The sequence below is a fragment of the Herpailurus yagouaroundi genome, unplaced genomic scaffold, assembly GCF_014898765.1.
Source record: "Herpailurus yagouaroundi ecotype Mexico unplaced genomic scaffold, PumYag 140, whole genome shotgun sequence".
Lineage (NCBI taxonomy): Eukaryota > Metazoa > Chordata > Mammalia > Carnivora > Felidae > Herpailurus > Herpailurus yagouaroundi.
In genome coordinates, this window is record NW_024412395.1 from 5,890,970 (window position 1) to 5,910,297 (window position 19,328).

Sequence of the window (19,328 nt, forward strand, 5' to 3'; positions counted from 1 at the left end):
ATTAAGATCACTTATTCTGAGAAACACACATTTACCCATGTGCTCTTTATGTCACATGACTATGACTGTCAAATTTAGCTGGTTGGTCTTACTACAGGAGCTCTAGCTGTACAGGGCAACTCGCATCACAGAATTTGGCATCAATAAAGAATGCTGGTTTATTTGTTTGTTTGTTTGTTTGTTTCCACTAGAGAGTCCTGTGGAAGTCAGGTGCATCAAAGTACAATTTGCCAAACAGAAGGAGCTATCTGGTACCCCTTCCACCAGCAGTGTATTTCCAAATATCCCACGGGGCTGTCCTCCGTCTCTACTGTGCCATCCTTTCTGTCTGGCCCATCATTTAAACAGAGTTTTGGAAGCACCACAGGGAGTGAATATGGCATTCCTGACACAGCACGCTCCCTCCACAAAAGTGAAAGCAAACACCAGAGAGAAAACAGCAGGTTCCATTTTGAGTCGTGCCCAGAACAATGAGAGGTCACAGAACAGAGCGGAACAGTTCACAGGCTAAAAAGAGACCAGCGGGGTTTGATTTTCAGCCTAACTGGTTCAATGCTGTGTCTTCTTGGACAAGTTACTTAATGTTTCCGTGCCTAAGTTTCTTCATCTGTAAAATGGGAAATGTTAGTACTAACTCCACAGACATTGTGAAACAGATTAAATGAACTAATTGTAAGACTAAAATCACTAAAACTACACCTTGGCACACATTAAGCACTTGGCAAGAATTAGCTGCTATCAGTTGCTTTTGGGCCGGGAGATCATGGAAGGTCTCCAATGGGTGGTGTTAGAAATTGACTGGACTCCTCATAAGGCTGAAACCCTGCTCACCATGTCTCCAGTGCAGCTTTATAATAGGGGATTGGATTTCCAGGACCCTCATTTCTAAACTTTGAGAGGATAAGTTACTTATTAAAGTGGAAACACATCTCCAATAACTCTGAGTGAAGAGAAATAATGATAATCCAAGGCCTACTTGCTTCACAAAAGGTAATTAACTGCACAGAGAACTGAATAAACCCAGAGCTTGGGCTTTCTGCTGACTGTTTCACATCTCAAGATGTAAGTATTTACAGATCAAGTGCTCTAAGAAGAATAAAAACATGTCTTTTCTCTGAGAAAAGCTTTCTTCACACAGACTTCAACTACTTTCTTAATCCTTAAGCCCCTAATTAGAGTTCTAGTCCAAAAGCTAACCATCCAGTTCCCTGGTCTCTCCAGCCCTGGCTTTAAAAAAATCAAGGTGGCTCAATCACCAGCCAGTGCTTTGCTCTGTTTTATAATAACCCTTCTTTGTATTTATCCCCAGATCTTTAATCTGAGTTCCTTCAAACCTTTTACTACAGGATTTTATTAATCCTCAACAACACTGCTGTGCAACCCTTGACCAATGCAATTATCCCAAATTTACAGATGAAGAAACTAAGGCACCAAGCGCACGCCTTTTCTCTTTTTACAAACAATGAAGCACAAGACCAGACAATAATTCTCTGGATTCTCACAGTACAGTCGTAAGCAACCAGCCTTGCTGGAAAAAAATAAACAGTTGCTCAATTCTTGGGAAATTTCTAAAAAGGTTTTTAAACTGGGAAAGTACAGAGATCTCAAAGGGCTGCAGAAAATAAAATAAAAGAATGCCAGCTCCCCAGAGCCCCAATGTCCAAACAACCCTGCCTCTCAAAAGTATGTCACAGGTGACAGAATGGAATCTCAGGAAGAACAGAATTAAGCATGCTAATAATTTATATTCATGCCCATATTTACTTGGATCATGATGGACTGAGAAGAAGTGTCCTCTGTCCCCCAATAGCCCCACTGTCATCTCATAGACTCTGGGGGACGTCCCCGACACTTGCAAGACATAATTCAATCCAAGGCCAACTCTTTGCTGAGTACTCTGCTGGATGCTGACCTTACAAAGATGAATTGTACCTGGAACCCAATGTCGAGAATCTCCCCGATTCAATGACATCATATTTGTTCTTGTATTATGAGCACCTTGGACAGCATTTAGCACATGGGAGCTGTTGTGAACTGAATGTATGTGTCCCCCTCAATTCCATAGTTGAAGCCCTAATCCCCAGTGGGACTGTATTTGGAAAGAGAGCCTGTAGGAATGTCATTTCAGTTAAATGAGCTTCTAACAGTGGGACTTTGATCCAATAGGATGAGTGTCCTTTTCAGAGCACACTCCCTTTCTCTCTCAGGCACATAATACTAAGGAAAGGCCATGTGAACTCACAGTAAGAAAGGAGCCACCTACAACTCAATGAGGCAGCTCTCGCCAGACACCAACCCGGCTGGTGCATTGATCTAAGACTTCCAGTCTTCAGAACTGTGAGAAAATAAATTTCTGTAGATTAAACCACGCAGTCTGTGGTATTTTGTTGTGGCAGCCCTGGCAGATAAATGGAGGAGGTATTAAATAAATGTTTGCAGAGTTAATTGCATTTTGTATTTTTGGTTACCCGGAATTCCATACTAGTCTTTGATTATTGCTCTTCATGCAGGGGCTTAGAGCATTGACTCAGTAGCTCTGTTCTTCTTGTTTTGGCTTCCTCGATGCTGGCTGGCACTTGCGTCCAGCCAGCTCCACAGCCAGGGTGTGAGGTGGGTGTTTCCAAGAGTTTGACTATGTCCCTCAGTTGTATCTTGCTGGGCCTGGTCATACAGTGAGTCCTGTGAATATGTCCTGCTTTTCAGTTATTTTATGTCTGTCTGCCTGTCTGTTTATCTTTATTTCAGAAACATCAGACAAGTTCCGCAAAGGTCTAGTTCAGAGGGTATCTGAGAAAGCCATTCTTAAAGTTTTCTTTTTTTTATTTTTTGTTTTCATACTTGTGTATATCAAAAGCAAATGCCTGTACCTAATGACAGCAGCTAAGGTGCAGGCTGGGGACCCTCTGCCTCATCTTTCTCCTTCCTCAGGGTAATGTCACCCTGCTCCACCATTAGATGCTCTGCCTCTAAGCAATGGGCGATTTTCATGTCCTTTTCGGATGAAATTTTAATCTCTGTTATCCCGAATCCCACCTTCAACATTCATGTTCTGCCCACCCAAGCACACAAATAATTCATATTATGATTATCCATAAGAAAATACAATGTGTTTTGTACTTTACAGTCTATGAAGCACATCTTCTTACATTTTCTCATTTGATCTTTGTCTTAGCCTGATCGAACTGCTATAACAAAATACTGTAGACCAGGTAGACCAACCAGCAGGAATGTATTTTCTCACAGTTCTGGATGGCAGCAAGATCAAGGTGACAGCCAGTTTAGTCGCTGGTGAAGACTTTCCTCCTGGTTTGCAGATGGCCACCTTCTCACTGTGTCCTCACATGGCAGAGAGAGACAGAGACAGACAGAAAACTCTGCTGCCTCGTCTTTTAAGGACACTAACCATAGCAAATTGGGGCTCTCCCCTTCTAACCTAAATTAACCTTAACTTCCTTCTCACTCAAAATACAAGGAATTGGGGCTTCAACATATGGATTTTAGAAGGACACAATCTTTTTTTTTCTAATTTTTTTAATGTTTATTTTTGAAAGAGAGAGACAGAGCATGAGTGGGAGAGGGGCAGAGAGAGAGGGAGACACAGAATCCAAAGCAGGCTCCAGGCTCTGAGCTGTCAGCACAGAGCCCGATGTAGGGCTCAAACGCATGAGTCATGAGATCGTGACCTGAGCTGAAGTCAGACGCTTAACCCACTGAGCCACCCAGGTGCTCTGAAGGACACAATCTTCATGGACTTATGAGCATACCACAAAATAAGAAATCTACAACATTGGACTGCCTGGGTGGCTCAGTCAGCTAAGCCCCCGACTCTTGATTTTGGTTCAGGTCACGGGATCAAGCCCTCATCGGGCTCCATGCTGAGCATGGAACCTGATTGAGATTCTTTCCCTGTCTGTCCGTCTCCCCTGCTTGCATACTATCTCACTCTCAAAATAATTAATAAACATTTAAAAAAGAGGGAGAGAGAGAAATCCACAACAAGGGAGAGAAGAAAAATAAGAAAGATGACCTAGATCCAGTTTTATTCATCATACCTCTATTTCTTCTCTCAGACCCCCACCTTGGCCAGTGGATTAACTGTCTGATACTAGAGATGCCATTTGTGCCTGCCCATATCTTTGACTTTCCTCTAAGAGGACACGAGGAGGAGGGATTCTTGACTGCCTTCTCAAGGTCATGGTGTGGCATAACCACATTAGTCTGAAATGGAGGAGAGCTGCCCAGCAGGACCTGGCTGGTATGTCTTCCCAGCAAGAGATTATTGGAAAGCCCAGAAAAGATGGAAATGCACCAACCAAAACAGTCCTGCAGATATCAAAAGACTTTTGGGAATTTGAAGTTCAAAAGCAGCAAAGTGTTGCTTAACATAAGCCAGAGACTGAAGTGATCATGGTCATGCTTTTGGAGGTATGCTTTTCTCAGGCTGTTTATTGGGGCTCCTGCTACTCTGAGGTACTCAGGTATATGCTGGTGTCACAAAGGGAGTGGTAGGAGGCAGAACTAAACTTTGAAAGTCTTCCACAAGAAAGCAGTGAGAAGCTGAGAGTATTCTAGGGTCAAGCCAGCCCTGGCCAGCAGCTGTTGAAGTCTGTACTTTGAAGACGCTCCCTCTCTGGATTCCTCCTTATCCCTGTCTCCCTTGAGTCAGTCTGTTCAAAATGTAAAGTGTCCGGGTTCATCATTATTCCCTCCAAGGTGTGTGCAATCACAAATGTAGACAGTGAATCCTTATGAATGTATATGTTAAAAAAAAAAAAAAGTTGATAAAAAGGAAATGCTGAGGCAAAGTCAGACAAACCATTTGGTGCCGGAGGGCAGCAGAACAGCCACCAGGGGAAGGTGACCTGGGGCCCTGTTTGGATGTTGTACTCAAATGATTTCACCATAGATTGATGGCCTTAGACTTAGCACATATTCTCAATTTGATTTTTTTATTTTTACTATCAAGGGGCCAAGAAGGACACGCAATGAAAGAGTAGAAAGGGAAAATGATTGGGGGGAAAACATATATATATATATATATATATATATATATATATATATGTTTCAAATGCAATGGAAATAAAATGGAGACAATGAGAAACAGTCAAAGAAACCTCTCATTTTATTAAACAATGATCTAATGTCTGCCTAGAAAACACTTCTCTTTCATGGCCCAACTCAAGGCTCACTATCTCCAAGAAGCCTTTTGTTACCCTCCTTCCTTCATTCTATCTGGAACAGACTCTACCTCACATCTGTGACACATTATTTTCCTTGTTTGTTGTGCCTCTGTCCCCAAACTAGATCCTGGAAGGCAGAACAGGATCCTGTCTGAATCTGTCTCTCCTGTACATAAAATAGTGCCTGCTCCCTGATAGTTGCTCTGTGAATATTTATCAAATGACAAGTTTGAAGAACTCCATAGAACTGTGCAGGAGGTACAGCCATCCTTCAGTGAAATGCTGTGGAATTGAAATGTACACTCCCATTACCTTCTCCTTCATCCGCCCCTTCTCTCCCAGCTGACATTTCTCTGAGAAGTGGCCTTCTGCCCAAAGCTCCTGCCCATCAGACCACAAACAACCTCACTCTCCTAAGGTCTCCCTAAACCCAAATGCCTCCTTTTCTTTCTCTAATCTTCCATCCAAGAAAGGAAAATTCTTTTCTTCCTTTAGGAAAAAGGACATGTTTTCATTTGAAAAGACAGCAGCGGCTTAACCTGAATAAGTCTCTGGTTGGCGAAACTTCAAGAAAAATGATGAAGGGCATAGGAAGGATTCCAAACGTGCCAACCAAACCCCCGCCAGGGGGAGACTCAGAAGCATGACTTGGAGTCCCACTGCTCTTCTCTCCTCCGGCCCAAACACCCATATTAAATAGATTTGCAAGCCAAGGATTTTGTTCAGTATTTACACAGTTTATCCACCTGTCTCCACTCCCTGGCTTCTTAACTCACAGTACTGAAACGGGGGCCATTTTGTACGACATGGCCGTGGGCATTTTCTTCCTCCTGGGAAGAACAAAAAGGACTCCTTTTAACAATGATCTTCTCATCATGATTTCCACCAGATTCCCAGAGGTGTCTTAAATCAAAGAAAGGTGAAGAAACCTGTACTAACAGAAAACGCTTAACTTCATCGCAGAGAGGTGTGAGTCAGTCTTATAAAACCTTTCCACAGAAAGACTTTCCCTAGTTAACCCTTTCCTGTCTTTGTTCACTTAATTCTTTTTTTTTTTTATAAGCTGTAGGTATTCTTATCATTAGTATTTTCAGAAGTTATATTTCTCACTGAAGTCTATCAAAGTCTTAGTAAAAGTACCCCTAGCTCCTCACTAAGCAGGGTCCCCATTTGACTCCCTGGAAGTTAGGTCAGCGGCCTGATACCGTGAGCATACTGGGAACAAGTTGTACCAATACCAAATTTTAATTCCTCATAGAAGTATTTCAAAGGCTGCAAACACAGCCCCAGCAGAAAGAAATATAAATGTAAGACTACACAGGAAGGGAACAGAGAATAACAAAATCTCAGACTTGGAAAGGAATTCAGAGGTTCTTTTTCTCCCTCATCCACTGCCAGAATTCTTCTTATGGTTTCTCCAACAAATTGTCATTTAATTACTGTCTGAAGACCTCTGATGGCAAGGGATTCACTCTTGCTCAAGGCATTTGCCCTATTATATAACCCCTGAATTCCTAGGAGATTCATCCTCAAAGTTAGACAATATCTAACTTGTAGTTAGGTTGCCTGAGAAATCTGGACAACTTCATTCCCTCATGTACCTGGACTGTCCATCAAAAACTGTAAGGCAGTTTCAAGTCTCTCTTTTTCCTTATGGTGTTTAGACAGCACTGCATCCTGTTTATTTTTCTTGCTCTCCACAGTTCCTGATACTGTGCAGTGGGGAATGGGTGGAAGAATTAATGAATGGGGACATATCTCAGCTGTGTCTCTGTAGGACAAGGAGATGGCAGGAAGTGCCCAGGGTCCTAAATCATGGACTGTCCAGTGTGACAAGAGTTCCTACACCAATGGGGGAGGTGGTTCTGAAGCAGTGAGGAGAGTGGGGGCATTCCATGACTAGTCCCTGCCTGGCCACTCATCTCTCTTGAAGCCTGAACTTTTAGTCTCTCCCTGAGACCTAAGCTTAAAACAAACAAACAAACAAACAAACAAGGCACAAATATCTCCTTGCAATTAGCCAGGGCTTAAAGAACATAAATGCCCATAGGGTCAAGTAGAGCTTTCATGTAAGTGAGGCTTTAGAGTTTAAGAAAATAAGTGATCAGACAGAATTCAAGCATGCCCTCCTAATGAAATAAATTCAATTTATTTAAAGCACATTGTTTCAAAAAATAAATTAACACTCTTCATTTAGAGCTTATGGTTAAGGACATAAAGTATGCTACCAGACTCCAGGAGGGAAGACTGAATTATAGCTCTTTTACTTACTTGCTGTGAGATTTTAAGCAAGTTATTTAATCTCTGTATGCCTTAGTTGCTGGAACTATGAGATTAATACCGCCAATCACATTGGATTATCGTAAGAATTAAGAGCTGTGTACATTAATTAGAATGATGTCCAGAATGTGTGTGTGTGTGGAGAGAGAGAAGGAGAGTATGTGGGGTAGTATTTATGTAATCAGATATACTTATTCCTGTTACGCACTGTCTATATCCACAGATACAACCTGGCAGGTACAAATGGGACATGGAACCACACGTAAGAGATGCTTTGCAGAAAACTTGCATCTCACTGCTCTGTAACTAACTTACTGTAGTCTTGCCACATCACAGCAGGATCGTCTAGCTTAGAGGAAAGATGGCGGGGCTGATTATCAGGAGATCTGGCCTCTGGTCTCAGCCGTGTCCCGAGTTATCTGCCTGGCCTAAGTTAATCAGTTAATCTGTGCCTCAGCATCCTCAGCCAGCCTTATTCACCTCACAGAGACATTATGGGGGCAAAGTTTAAGAACTGACATGTTAATATAATGGTTCTAATCATACAAAGGTCTGCTGACTAATAAGAGGTCTAATAACCCATAATGGTTCCTTTCTCTCTTATAGGCTCTTCAAGATCAGATAGTCTTGGAGTGGTCAGTCACCACCCAGGCTCTCTCTCTCTCTCTTTTTTTCTTCCTTTGCATTTGCTCTTAGAATAAAATTGTCAGTGGGACGCTGTCATTCTTAATGTACTTCAGGCCTGATTCAACTCGCTTGCCCACCAGGTTTGATCTTTGTGTGAGGCTCACACATCATTCTTTACTTTCAGTGTCATAAATCATCAGAAAGCAAGATGAAGCAAAGAAGACCTCCTACCACTCCCCCAATTCCAAAAAAAAAAAAAAAAAAAAAAGTAGAGCAAGAGAAATCGGTCTAAGGTTGAGAGAGGTCAGAGTATGGCTGCATATTCCAATGGCCTTCTATGGCCTCAGCACAGTCCATCCCAGGGATGGTTCTAAAGCCCAGCCTCCTCTCATTACATTGGCAAATTCCAAGAGGAGAAAGAACATTTTCTTAATCATGGGAATGTGTTCTTTGAGATCAGACTACTGGGATGGCCACATCTTTGCCCTCATGACCAGTTCTAATACTTGTTCCATCCCTTAGGATTCTGATCTCACATGCTCTTGACCAGGACCAAAAGTCCTGCTCAGTGCTGGCTGGAATTATGTAGTGAGAAAACCTGACTTCCCCTAAGCACTGTCAGACTTGGTGTCCTTCAACATCCCTTGCATCAAGTGCGTTCCAGGCCCTGTATCCTTCTAACCTTTGCAGATTAAATTTTGTGTACATTCTCTTCAAACTCTGATCCTCAGCACCAAGCCCCATATTCCACAGTGTTTTGACTCACATCTACAACTTCTCTCCAAGACCTAGGCAACCGACTTCTAGGCATACGGCCTGCATTTATGCCAATTGTTTTAACGGCCCCCAGTAAAGGAGACTGCAGCAAAGATGACACGATATATGTGATGAGTGTCCTTCCGAAATTCAGATATGCTTATGATCTTCTCCTTTGCACGTAATGGACTCCAGCACAGAATAAATAATAAAGAATTACTGTGACACAGTTGAGGCAAATTAAAGTCAACGCATTTGAGACTTCAGCAATGAATTGATACTGGCCCTGAATACCAATTGCAAGTCATAAAGGTAAAGTACAATCAAGGTTTTGGCTGGAGCGCTGCCCAGGTGGGACCAAATTTAAGCTGAAATTCTGCAGCGTTCTGGAGGGCATGCACTGTCCCTCAGCCCAACATGACACTTCGTCAGGCTTCATGCTGTCAGTACTCACCATTCCTGCAGAGCAGGACGGCCAGGGAATCCTGAGAAGATGAATTGATGTAGAGCAAGAGGCTGGGCGCCTGAGCTGTCACAAAGCTAAATGCAATATTTTCCTTGGATGGAGCCGCATCTGTGTAAATCGCCGAGGATGAGAGGCTTATATTTTTGGTCACCGGGTAGGGTTCTTGAAACATATAAGTAACTGAAGTGCCAGCCTCAAAAACAGCAGAAACCTCTGAAACATAGAAGAGGGGAACGCACACATTGCCACATTTAGTCGATTATTCAGGCTAGCAATAACTGTTTATTGTTTGCTAAGCAACAAGCACTATGTGAGGTTTTTTTTTTTTTTACCTGAATTATACAATATGCTTCCCACAATAAGTTCGAAGTGGCAGAAGTCATTACTCTTATTTACAAATGAGAAACACGAGGCTGCAGAGGTTAAGCACCTTGAACAAGGTTGCATAGCTTTAAAAAAGAAAGCTGAGATTTGCAACCTGGAGTTTAGTTCCAGCTTAACATACATTTGTGGTATAACTACCATGTGCCAGGCGGATTTCTAGAGAAGCAAAGATAAACCGTCCCTGCCACCAGTACCGTAGTGATAAATTTTATTGCGACCTTCCTCGTTTCAAAACTGAGGTTCTAACTGTTCCAGCTAGTAGTGCTTTTCTGGTGTGTTAGGAGGATTGTGAGTGGGTTCTAAGTTACTGAGAATAGGACACTGGAGGAGGCTCTGCAGTAACCCTCTACGGTGTTGGATAAAATGTGAGGATCCATGGAAACAGAAGAGAGAGAATCCATGGAACTGGTAGAAAAGGCATGGGTATTCAACCCCTGGACTCCATTTTTGGGGATGTCTAGGAATTGACATTCGAGTCCAAAAAGAGCCAAGACTTGAGCAAACAGGGCTTCCTATGGGAAACAATTCCTATAGCATCGCACGTTGGATGGAGTTCTGCCGCCACCATGGAGAAAGGCAGCATCTACAAATCGATGACATTCAATTAGCAGGAATGTGCAAGTCACCCACATTCCCTCTATAATATGCTTACTCCAATTGTTACCACTTTAGTTTGGTGGAACTGGCACAGGATTTGGCTTCAGCCCTGGGTCTGGGCTGGATCAATTTCATACTAGCTGTGTGGTCCCAGGCAAGCTAGTGAATCCTGCGGAGACTGTTTTGGCATCTGGTGGATGGGAAGCGTAACACTTACGTCAACTATATTTCTCAGTGGATAAATGAGATACTGTGTGTAGAGCGCTTCTAACAGTTAGCCACTACAGTGTGAACTTACAGACTTTCCATATTAGAAGAGGCTTCAACCTGAACCCATCCCAATTTCCTTCACAAACTATCTGTTTATTGACTGCATACCCAACCCAATGCCGAAATATTTTCTTTCTTTTTTTAGATTTTCAAGTGTATTTGTTTATTTTTGAGAGAGAGAGACAAAGCACAAGCAGGGGAAGGGCAGAGAGACAGGGAGAGAGACAATCCCAAGCAGTCTCGGCCTTGTCAGCATAGAGCCCCATGCGGGGCTCAAACTCACGAACCCCAGTGAGATAATGACCTGAGCCGAAACCAAGGGTCAGATGCCACACTGACTGAGACACCCAGGTGCCCTGAGATATTCTTTTCTTTCAATCAAGGCTGCTCGTAAGTTCTCTTTCAATGTTACTGCTATAGAGTAATGTACTATCAAGGCACAGAGGAAAGGTTCCTTTTAGAACAACATAGCTCAGATCTTGCAGCAAACCTTTACCATAAAGATAGCACAATAAACATGAACTCATATTGGCGTGATTGATTTCTTTTTTTTTCCTGAATGATATGCGGAATTCACCTAATTCTCCATGAAATTTCTTGATTGAGTTGGTGGCACCTAGAACATAATCAAACCTGGCTTTCCCTTCCTAATTTCATTGCAAATTTGTTCTACCTTTGTGAAAATTCTATAACAGTCTGTAACAGTGCCAAAAAATTAAAGTTGCATATTTATGCATATTGGTGGCAGATTGGGAATACCAGTTCATTTTGACTAAAGGTTCAGAGAAAGTGTTCTGCATTTATCATTCAGGTTACAACATCCGTACTCCTGATTACAAAGATATGCAGCAGAGACTTGTGACAGAGAGGATTCCGGTTAATCATCAGCTTGATTCAAGCACTTTCCTTGAGTGAATTTCCTTGGGGACGCTTGGCCTGCATTTTGAGCTACTATCTCCTCGTTAACAGAATAATGGCTTTTATTTGATGTTGTGTGTGTGTTCAAATATAACTATAATTCAGAGCATTCTGTTATGAATAGCATATTAGATGTGGGCATATACAGATTTCATTTTTTTCCTTATACTTAGGACAGAAAATTAAAATGTAAAGCATTTTTAAACTAGAAGTGTCCTACCAAATTTCTGTCTTCCCTTCTCCCCTAACCCCAGATGTAATTATTCTTAATGTTTAATTATTTTAATGTTTAATATTTAGATACTGTCACTTTCAACATAAAACTTCCTTCAGCAAAACACTGGATTCTATTATTCTCGAAGTTTCTTGTATTTTATAGTCTAAGATTTTAAGCTCCCTGAGTGATTTATCTGAACACACAAAACCACTGGTCTAATTGGAAGAAACATTTTAACTAGATGTGATCATCTAAAACTATGCTGATTACATTCTGAGAAGAAAGCTCATACATCAAACAAAACAAAACAAACCACAATGAGAGGTAGCCTAGAGTCTGATGTGTGTGTGACAGAGATGGTGATTCCCAGGACTGCGTGTCTCTATGGTCAGAGTAGCCTAATCAGACGGGAAAGAGGAGCTCCACACTGACCAGGAGTAAAGTGTTGAGTGAATTATAAGAAACAGCCGGGAAACATGGTGGCACTGCAGAGAATGTATCTCTGAGCCAGCTGTGGAGTCTGACGGACTGGGAGCTTGGAACCTGGCTGTGCCCCTTCTCCAACAATCTCATGGGATCCCCCTCAACCTCAGTTCAAAATGTCACCTACAAAGAGGGGTGGATTTAATCTTGTGGTGGGTAGAACAACTGAAAGACATTGTGTAAAAGCAGGACACATGGTAGGAACTCAATGGACAATAGTTGCTCTCAATAATAGGGACACAACTTAGAATGAGTATAAAGGTAATGAGTAAGCCAGTGATTACCTAGAAATTAATCAAGCTGTCATTAATTTGGCAAAACATCCAACTAAAAATAAATGATAAAATTGGCAATTTGAATGGTGAGTGTATATTTCGTAATATTAGACATGTTTAATTTTTCTTTTTGCAATGATCCTGTGGATCTGTGTTTTTAATAAGCTCTTATCTTTTAGCAATATTGTAATATTTATAGACAAAATGATGTGATATTTGAAGGTTGCTTTGAAATAATAAAGGAGGAGGACGATGTGAGTGTATAGATGAAATAAAAATGGCCATGAGCTGGTCATTTTTGAAGCTAGATAATGGATGCATGAGGGTTCTGAAACTCTTCTCCCTATTATCATACAGAATTGGTTTTTTCTGTAATAAAAAGTAAAAAAAAAGAAAGCTATGTTGGCAGGAAGGTAAATAATAAATAATTTTTCAACAGGTTTTTGGCAATTGGTAAAGAGTACCTAAATATGCATACTATTTTTTCACTGAAATTCCATTATGGAGAAAAAATCAATACATGTGTTTATCACAGCATTATTTTTGTGCAAAAATTGGAGCAATCTAAAATTCCAAGACAATAATAAGAGCAAGCGCTCTGTAGGACTTTATTTGCCAGGCATTATCCCAAATGCTTTGTGAAGTGCTCGTTAAAATGTTCACCACAATCCTTCGTAAAGGATTTTTGAATTTTCTAATTTTTGGGGTGAGAAAACCAAGGAATCGGGAGGCAAGTTACACAACCAATGCCACACACTGTAGACTGTAGAGGAGCTAGAAGCTGAATTTAGGCAGATCAAGTGCCAGATTGCAGAATGGCACCACTGTTGCTAAGCTAAATTGCTCTGGGGATAGAATGGGTGACACGAGCAGAGGCAACCCCACCAGATGAAATATACTGCAGTCATTAAAACTGATGAATTATATTGAAATGTGTATAAAATGAAATAACGAAAATTTAGGCATAAAATGTAGAGATAAAATGCAGAATTACAGCAGCTAGGTTAAATGCAAAGAAAAGAGCTAGAAGAAAATCAGATTTTCTTTTTAATGCTTGTCTTTGAGGAATTAGATTTTTTATTTTTCTAGATTTCGAAATATATTTCCAGGTAAATTTCCAAATATATTGTCTAACTTTTTAATTGGAAAAAAAATGACAACAGTATGACAGTTATACCTAGATTCTTCATACAATAGTGGGGGTTGAGGGGGGCTAAAGACAAGCACACATCAATAAATGGTGTTAGAATAGTTGGATATCCACGGGCAAAAGAATTAAATTGAATCCCTGCCTTACACTAGCTACAAAAATTAATTCAAACTGGATCAAGCTATAAAAACTCTTAGAGGAAACCACAGACATAAATCTTCATGAGATTCAGTTAGGCAATGATTTGTTAGACATAATACCAAACACAATCAACTAAAATAAAACAATAAGAGGAACTGTATGGTATGAAAATGAAAAACTTTTGTGCTTCACAAGGTCTAATGGAGAAAATGAAAATGGGGGAAAATATTTACAAAGCATATATCTAATGTGAGAATTGTAATCAGAATATGCAAACAATTCCTGCAACTAAAAAAGAAAAAGAAAAATAGCTCAATCAAAAAACAAGCAAAAATTTAAATTAATGTATCACCAAAAAAGGTATACAGTCAATAAGAACATGAAAGATGTCCAGTGTTATTTGTCATCAGTGAAACGAAAGTCAAAACCACAATGGGATACCATTTCACACATTCACAGTAACATGTCTGTTATTAAAAAGGCAGATAATTACAAGTGTTGGTGAGGATGTGGAGAGATTGGAATCCTTGTACTTTGCTGGTGAGAATGTAAAATGGAGCAGCCACTTTGAAAATAGTTTGCCAGTTTCCTCAAAAAATTAAACATACATTTACCATATGACACAGTAATTCCACTTCTAGGTATATGCCCAAGAGAACAGAAAATATAAGTCCACACAAAAACATATATATGAATGTTAATAGCATTATTTATAATAGCCAAATAAATGGAAACATCCCAATGGCCACCAAGTGATGAACAGATGTGTGTGTGTGTGTGTGTGTGTGTGTGTGTGTGTGTTGGATCCATATAATGGCATAAAATACTCTTTGGAAACAAAAAAGGAACAAAATACTAAAAAATGCTACAGCATGGATGAATCTTAGAAACATGCTAAGTGAAAGAATCTAGACACAAAAAGGCTAGTGGTTCCATTTATCTAAAATGTCCAGATAGATAAGTAAATCAGTTGTTTTTTAGGGACAGTGGGGAAAGGTGAATAAGAGGTAGCTACTAATGGCTATAATATTTATTTTTAGAGTGATAAAAATATTCTGAAATTAAATAATGGTGATGGCTATGCAACTTTGTGAATATGCTAAAAATCACTTCATTATACAATTTAAAATGGTGGATTTTAGGTTATTAAAATTACATCTCAATTAAAAAAAGAGAGAGAGGGGCGCCTGGGTGGCTCAGTCGGCTAAGTGTTGACTTCAGCTCAGGTCATGATCTTGCGGTTTGTGAGTTAGAGCCCCACGTTGGGCTCTGTGCAGACAGCTCAGAGCCTGGAGCCTGCTTCAGATTCTATGTCTCCCTCTCTCTGCCCCTTCCCCAGCTAACACTCTGTCTCTCTCTCTCTCTCTCTCAAAAATAAATAAACATTAAAAAAAAAAGACACACACACACACAAAGCAGAAAATAATATTTGAATCCTAATACTATATTCCTATACAGAATGAAATTAGGGTTTTTAAAGAGAAAAAAAGAAACCAAAAAGTGCTGGATGGATCTTCAGCTCTGACATTTATTAGCAAGTCATTAAAACTCCATGAACTTCAATGTTCCCAATATGTTAAATGTGGATGTTAATATCCTCCCCACTAGGCTGGTCATAAGGAATGTATGTTGCAGTCAATAACTACTAACTAATCTCAAGATTATTGTTACTTTGTACTATCATCAGAAACTGGAAGTGGATCAATGGATTATGGTTCTGGCCCAGGCATTGGTAACTCCACCCCACATATTTCCAGTATCTGCATCCCCTAAGTTACACATGCCCTACTAGTTAATAACATAGAAAAGCACCCTTGTTCAGGATCATCACATAGCTAATGGCTCCCATGGTACACTTCCGTAGGCAATTGGTGTGGCTAGAAGACTAGGTTAAAAGGTTTCTTCTATATACTATGCAGGTAATGAATATAAAGGGAATCATTTCCTTAGATTTATGAGAAAGGGGTGAAAGTCTGGGGCTGTGAAATATGAAGCAAGCTGAAAAGGCTAAGCACATATTTGTCTATTTTGCTTATAGATCAAAGTAAAAAATGGGGAGAGAACACAGGCTATTTCAATATATGCAGCAAAAAGATATGGGGGTAGGGACAAAAGATACTTAATCAGAGTTGTTTCAGGGGAAAAAAAAAGCCAATGAAAAATTAGGCTAAATTTAGAACAATATGATCTATGAGATGTCTGACCAATGTCTCTGGAGAAATATAGAACAACACTGTTCTTTTTTTTTTTTTTTTTTTTTCTTTCAAAACATACAACTTGGATATAGATCCTGTAAAACAATGCTAGTATACCTTTGTAACTAGGCCTGGTGGTGTTTATTCTGTATTTGCTTCTTCTGGGACTAGACTAAGGGTGGCATTTAAGGTGTTTTTTTTTTAGGGGAAGTTAATCAGAGACCTCACTCAGGGTGAAAATCCAGTGGTGTCTTTGTGTCTCTTAGCACATTAAATACCTACTGGGATGGGACCACTTTATGTCAAGCTCATGAAGGAAGGGCCCAACACACTGTTGGCCCTAAAGTTTGTACCATTATTTTTTTCCCCCAACAAATACAATGGTTCTCAACAATAATAAGCAAGTAATTCAATCTGACTGGGGAGAGGGCCAGTGTGAACGATGAAGAGCTTAAATTACAGAGTCCTTCAAAGGGAACACTGAGTGCTCCTCTCTTCTCCATTGTTTTTAAGTTCCAACAGGAAATTGGACTAAATAAAGCACTGTTTGGTAGAGGTGTTTGTGAAATGAGTTTTAATCAATTGACAAGAATTGTGTATAATTGCCATCATTGTTTATATGTAAATGGTGTTTCAAAGTAATTGAAACATTTTAATAGCTTAAATGCTGCTCTTGAAATATTGTGTACATTATTTGTTCAACAAACTTTTTTCTTTCTATCAATAAAATAAACTTTACAATCTTGCGAATATTGGTAGGAGACCTAATCTTTTGCCTTTGTGTTTGAAAAAATACTAAGTGTTTATACTGAATAATCCCATTTTATAGTTTGTAGAGTTATCTTGAATTTTTCTAGAGAATTTACACCATGATCATCACTCCTCGTTCAAGATATACATCCATCATGGTTAGTTTTGCCAATGCAATGAAATAATAAGATTAGGAGGGGATATAGAAAGACACCGGGGCAGGGATTTTGATCTCTGTGTTTCATTCCCAGACCCTTGATGAACTAAATGTGAGTTTCCAGGCAAGGCTTTTAAAGCTTCAGACCGTACTCACATCATCTGCAGAATAGGCATATTTTACTAGATGTATGCTATTGATTTTACTAGATGTATGCTAGATGTCTACTCACTTACCTATAAGCTCTCTTTGTAAAAAATGCTTTAAAATGACTTTAAGCCTCCTTGAGACACTTCCAGGGGTAGATTCTATAATTCTGTGATTACACGTGTGGGCTAAGGAACTGGAACTGGGAAGATCAGTGCACCCCTGGCAATCTGGCTGATACAACAGAAACGAGAGTCCACTTCTCCCAGGTCTCAGCTGGCCCCTGGGCCAAGGAGACATGTTACGCTGTTACTATCTATCCAGTTCAACTGTACTGCCAATGTCAACACACAGTGAGATGGGTATATGTAATTGTATTGAGGAGTTACACAGAGTCTTTAAACAGAGTGAAACTGAAGAAGATAAATGATCGCTTGGGAACTGACGGAGGGCATGAATTGACCATGGCTTGGAGGCACTAGAATACAACACGGGAAAAACAGAGGTGCCCATTGTACCTTTTTTGCAAAAGGGCCCTTCATATGGTGAATTGGTGCAATCACACGAGTACCCACTGTACTTCTCCACGCACTTGCCCCCATTGTGGCAGATGCTACCATAAGTGCTACAATGGCCCGGGCATCCCGGCCGGACTCCAGACGTGACCTTGGCCCTCTCCTCCAGGTCCAACTTCTGCCCATTCAAGTGTAATGAGCGTATGCATCCTAGGAAGCCTTTCTGTCTTGATGATGTTCCCCCTAAGCAGTGAAAAATAAAAGAAAAAAAAAGTAAGGTATCATACCATTCAATGTTTTAGGTTTAATAGCGAGATACTCATAACAGTTATGTGTTGTTCTGTTGTCCTGCTGTGTTGAACTTTTCAATTATAGCTTCAGGTGAGAATTAGGAATTCAAACAGCATGTGCAAAATGCATTGCATGTCTCTCCAGGCCGGGAAGAAACTCACCCCAACTCAAAAAAAAAAAAAAAAAAAAGAGAGAAGAAAGAAAGAAAGAAAAAATAATATGCTTCACATGGAATCCTGTACCTTACATGTTTCAGACAGAAACTTTCGATCACCATGTTCCTTGCAAATGAAATAAAATGTGTTCTGATGTAGTCTCCAGCAGATTTTGTCTGAAGTAGAATGCACAAGGGAGATTGTCCCTTCGGACAAAGTGAGAAGCAAGTTGTTAGGCACATGAAGTTAGAACATGGGAACAAGTCTTGCATGGCTCCTGTAGTGCGATGCGAGCCCTGGAAGGAGGGCGGGCTTTGGGACACAGACATGGAGTCATACTCCAGGTCACTAGCTGATTAGCCACATTGACCACTGGATGACCTCATCTTAGCTACTTGATCTGTAAAATAATAATAAGTCTGTTTAGTGTATTTTCATAAAGCTTAGTTAAGATCGTGGAATGCAGTATGTGTTCAATCATTACTCTTTTCTATGCCTTCTCCTGAGCCCTTACAATGACTGGAACCAGTAGTCATTTATATGTATGTGTATATATAAAGAGAGACAGAGAGCACTATCCTAGCACTTACCTCCAAATTATTATTTGGAAGAGAAATTTCTCCTTCTGGAATACAGAACCGGATTATAACCCAACTTTTCTGCTGTGGGTACATCCTGAAGTTATCAGAGAGATTCACAATGCTCTTTGCAAATTATTTAAGAATGGAGTAGATTCCAAGTGACAGAGGATTTTGTTACCATTGGGAACCCAGGACTCTACTATCCCAAACCTCAGATATCAGAAAAATGTGAACAGAGAGACAATAAGTCAAGAAATTAAACTAAATCTCATCAGGAGATATTTATTTTTAATTTTTTAATGTTTATTTGTTTATGAGAGAGAGAAAGAGCATGAGCAGGGGGAGGGGGATGGGCAGAGACAGAGGCAGAGGAGGGTGGGAGACACAGAAACTGAAGCAGGCTCTGGGCTCTGAGTGGTCAGCACAGAGCCTGATGCAGGGCTTGAACTCATGAACTGGGAGATCATGACCTGAGTGGAAGTCAAACGCTCAACTGACTGAGCCACGCAGGCACCCCCACGCCCCCCCAATCAGGATATATTTATTTATTTGGTGCTTGGAATCATGGGAGATCCCAGAGAAGACACGGGCCCAGACTGCCTTTAAAAACAAAAGTTCTAGTCCAAATTCAACACTGTGGCCTCAAGTCCACACACATGAATAAAGGGAGGATACACTTAGGTCTTCAAGGTCTACAAAGTGTACTAACAGAGAGAAAAAAAAAAATAATAGGAGCAGGACCAACTTATCATTTATTTTGTGTATCTATCAACTCTCCTTTCTGAGCCCCATT

The 19,328-nt window shown here is 40.3% G+C and overlaps 1 protein-coding gene across 1 annotated transcript in view; it reads right to left on the bottom strand.

The window, feature by feature from the left end:
* CNTNAP5 (contactin associated protein family member 5) overlaps positions 1-19,328 on the bottom strand; it is a 777,640-nt gene that overhangs the window by 93,298 nt on the left and 665,014 nt on the right. Inside the window, exons 16-17 of the mRNA XM_040474651.1 lie at positions 17,512-17,751; positions 9,298-9,522 (exon numbers count right to left, since the gene is read on the bottom strand). Of these exons, the coding sequence (XP_040330585.1) occupies positions 9,298-9,522; positions 17,512-17,751 (465 nt within the window). The remainder of the gene's footprint in view (positions 1-9,297; positions 9,523-17,511; positions 17,752-19,328) is intronic.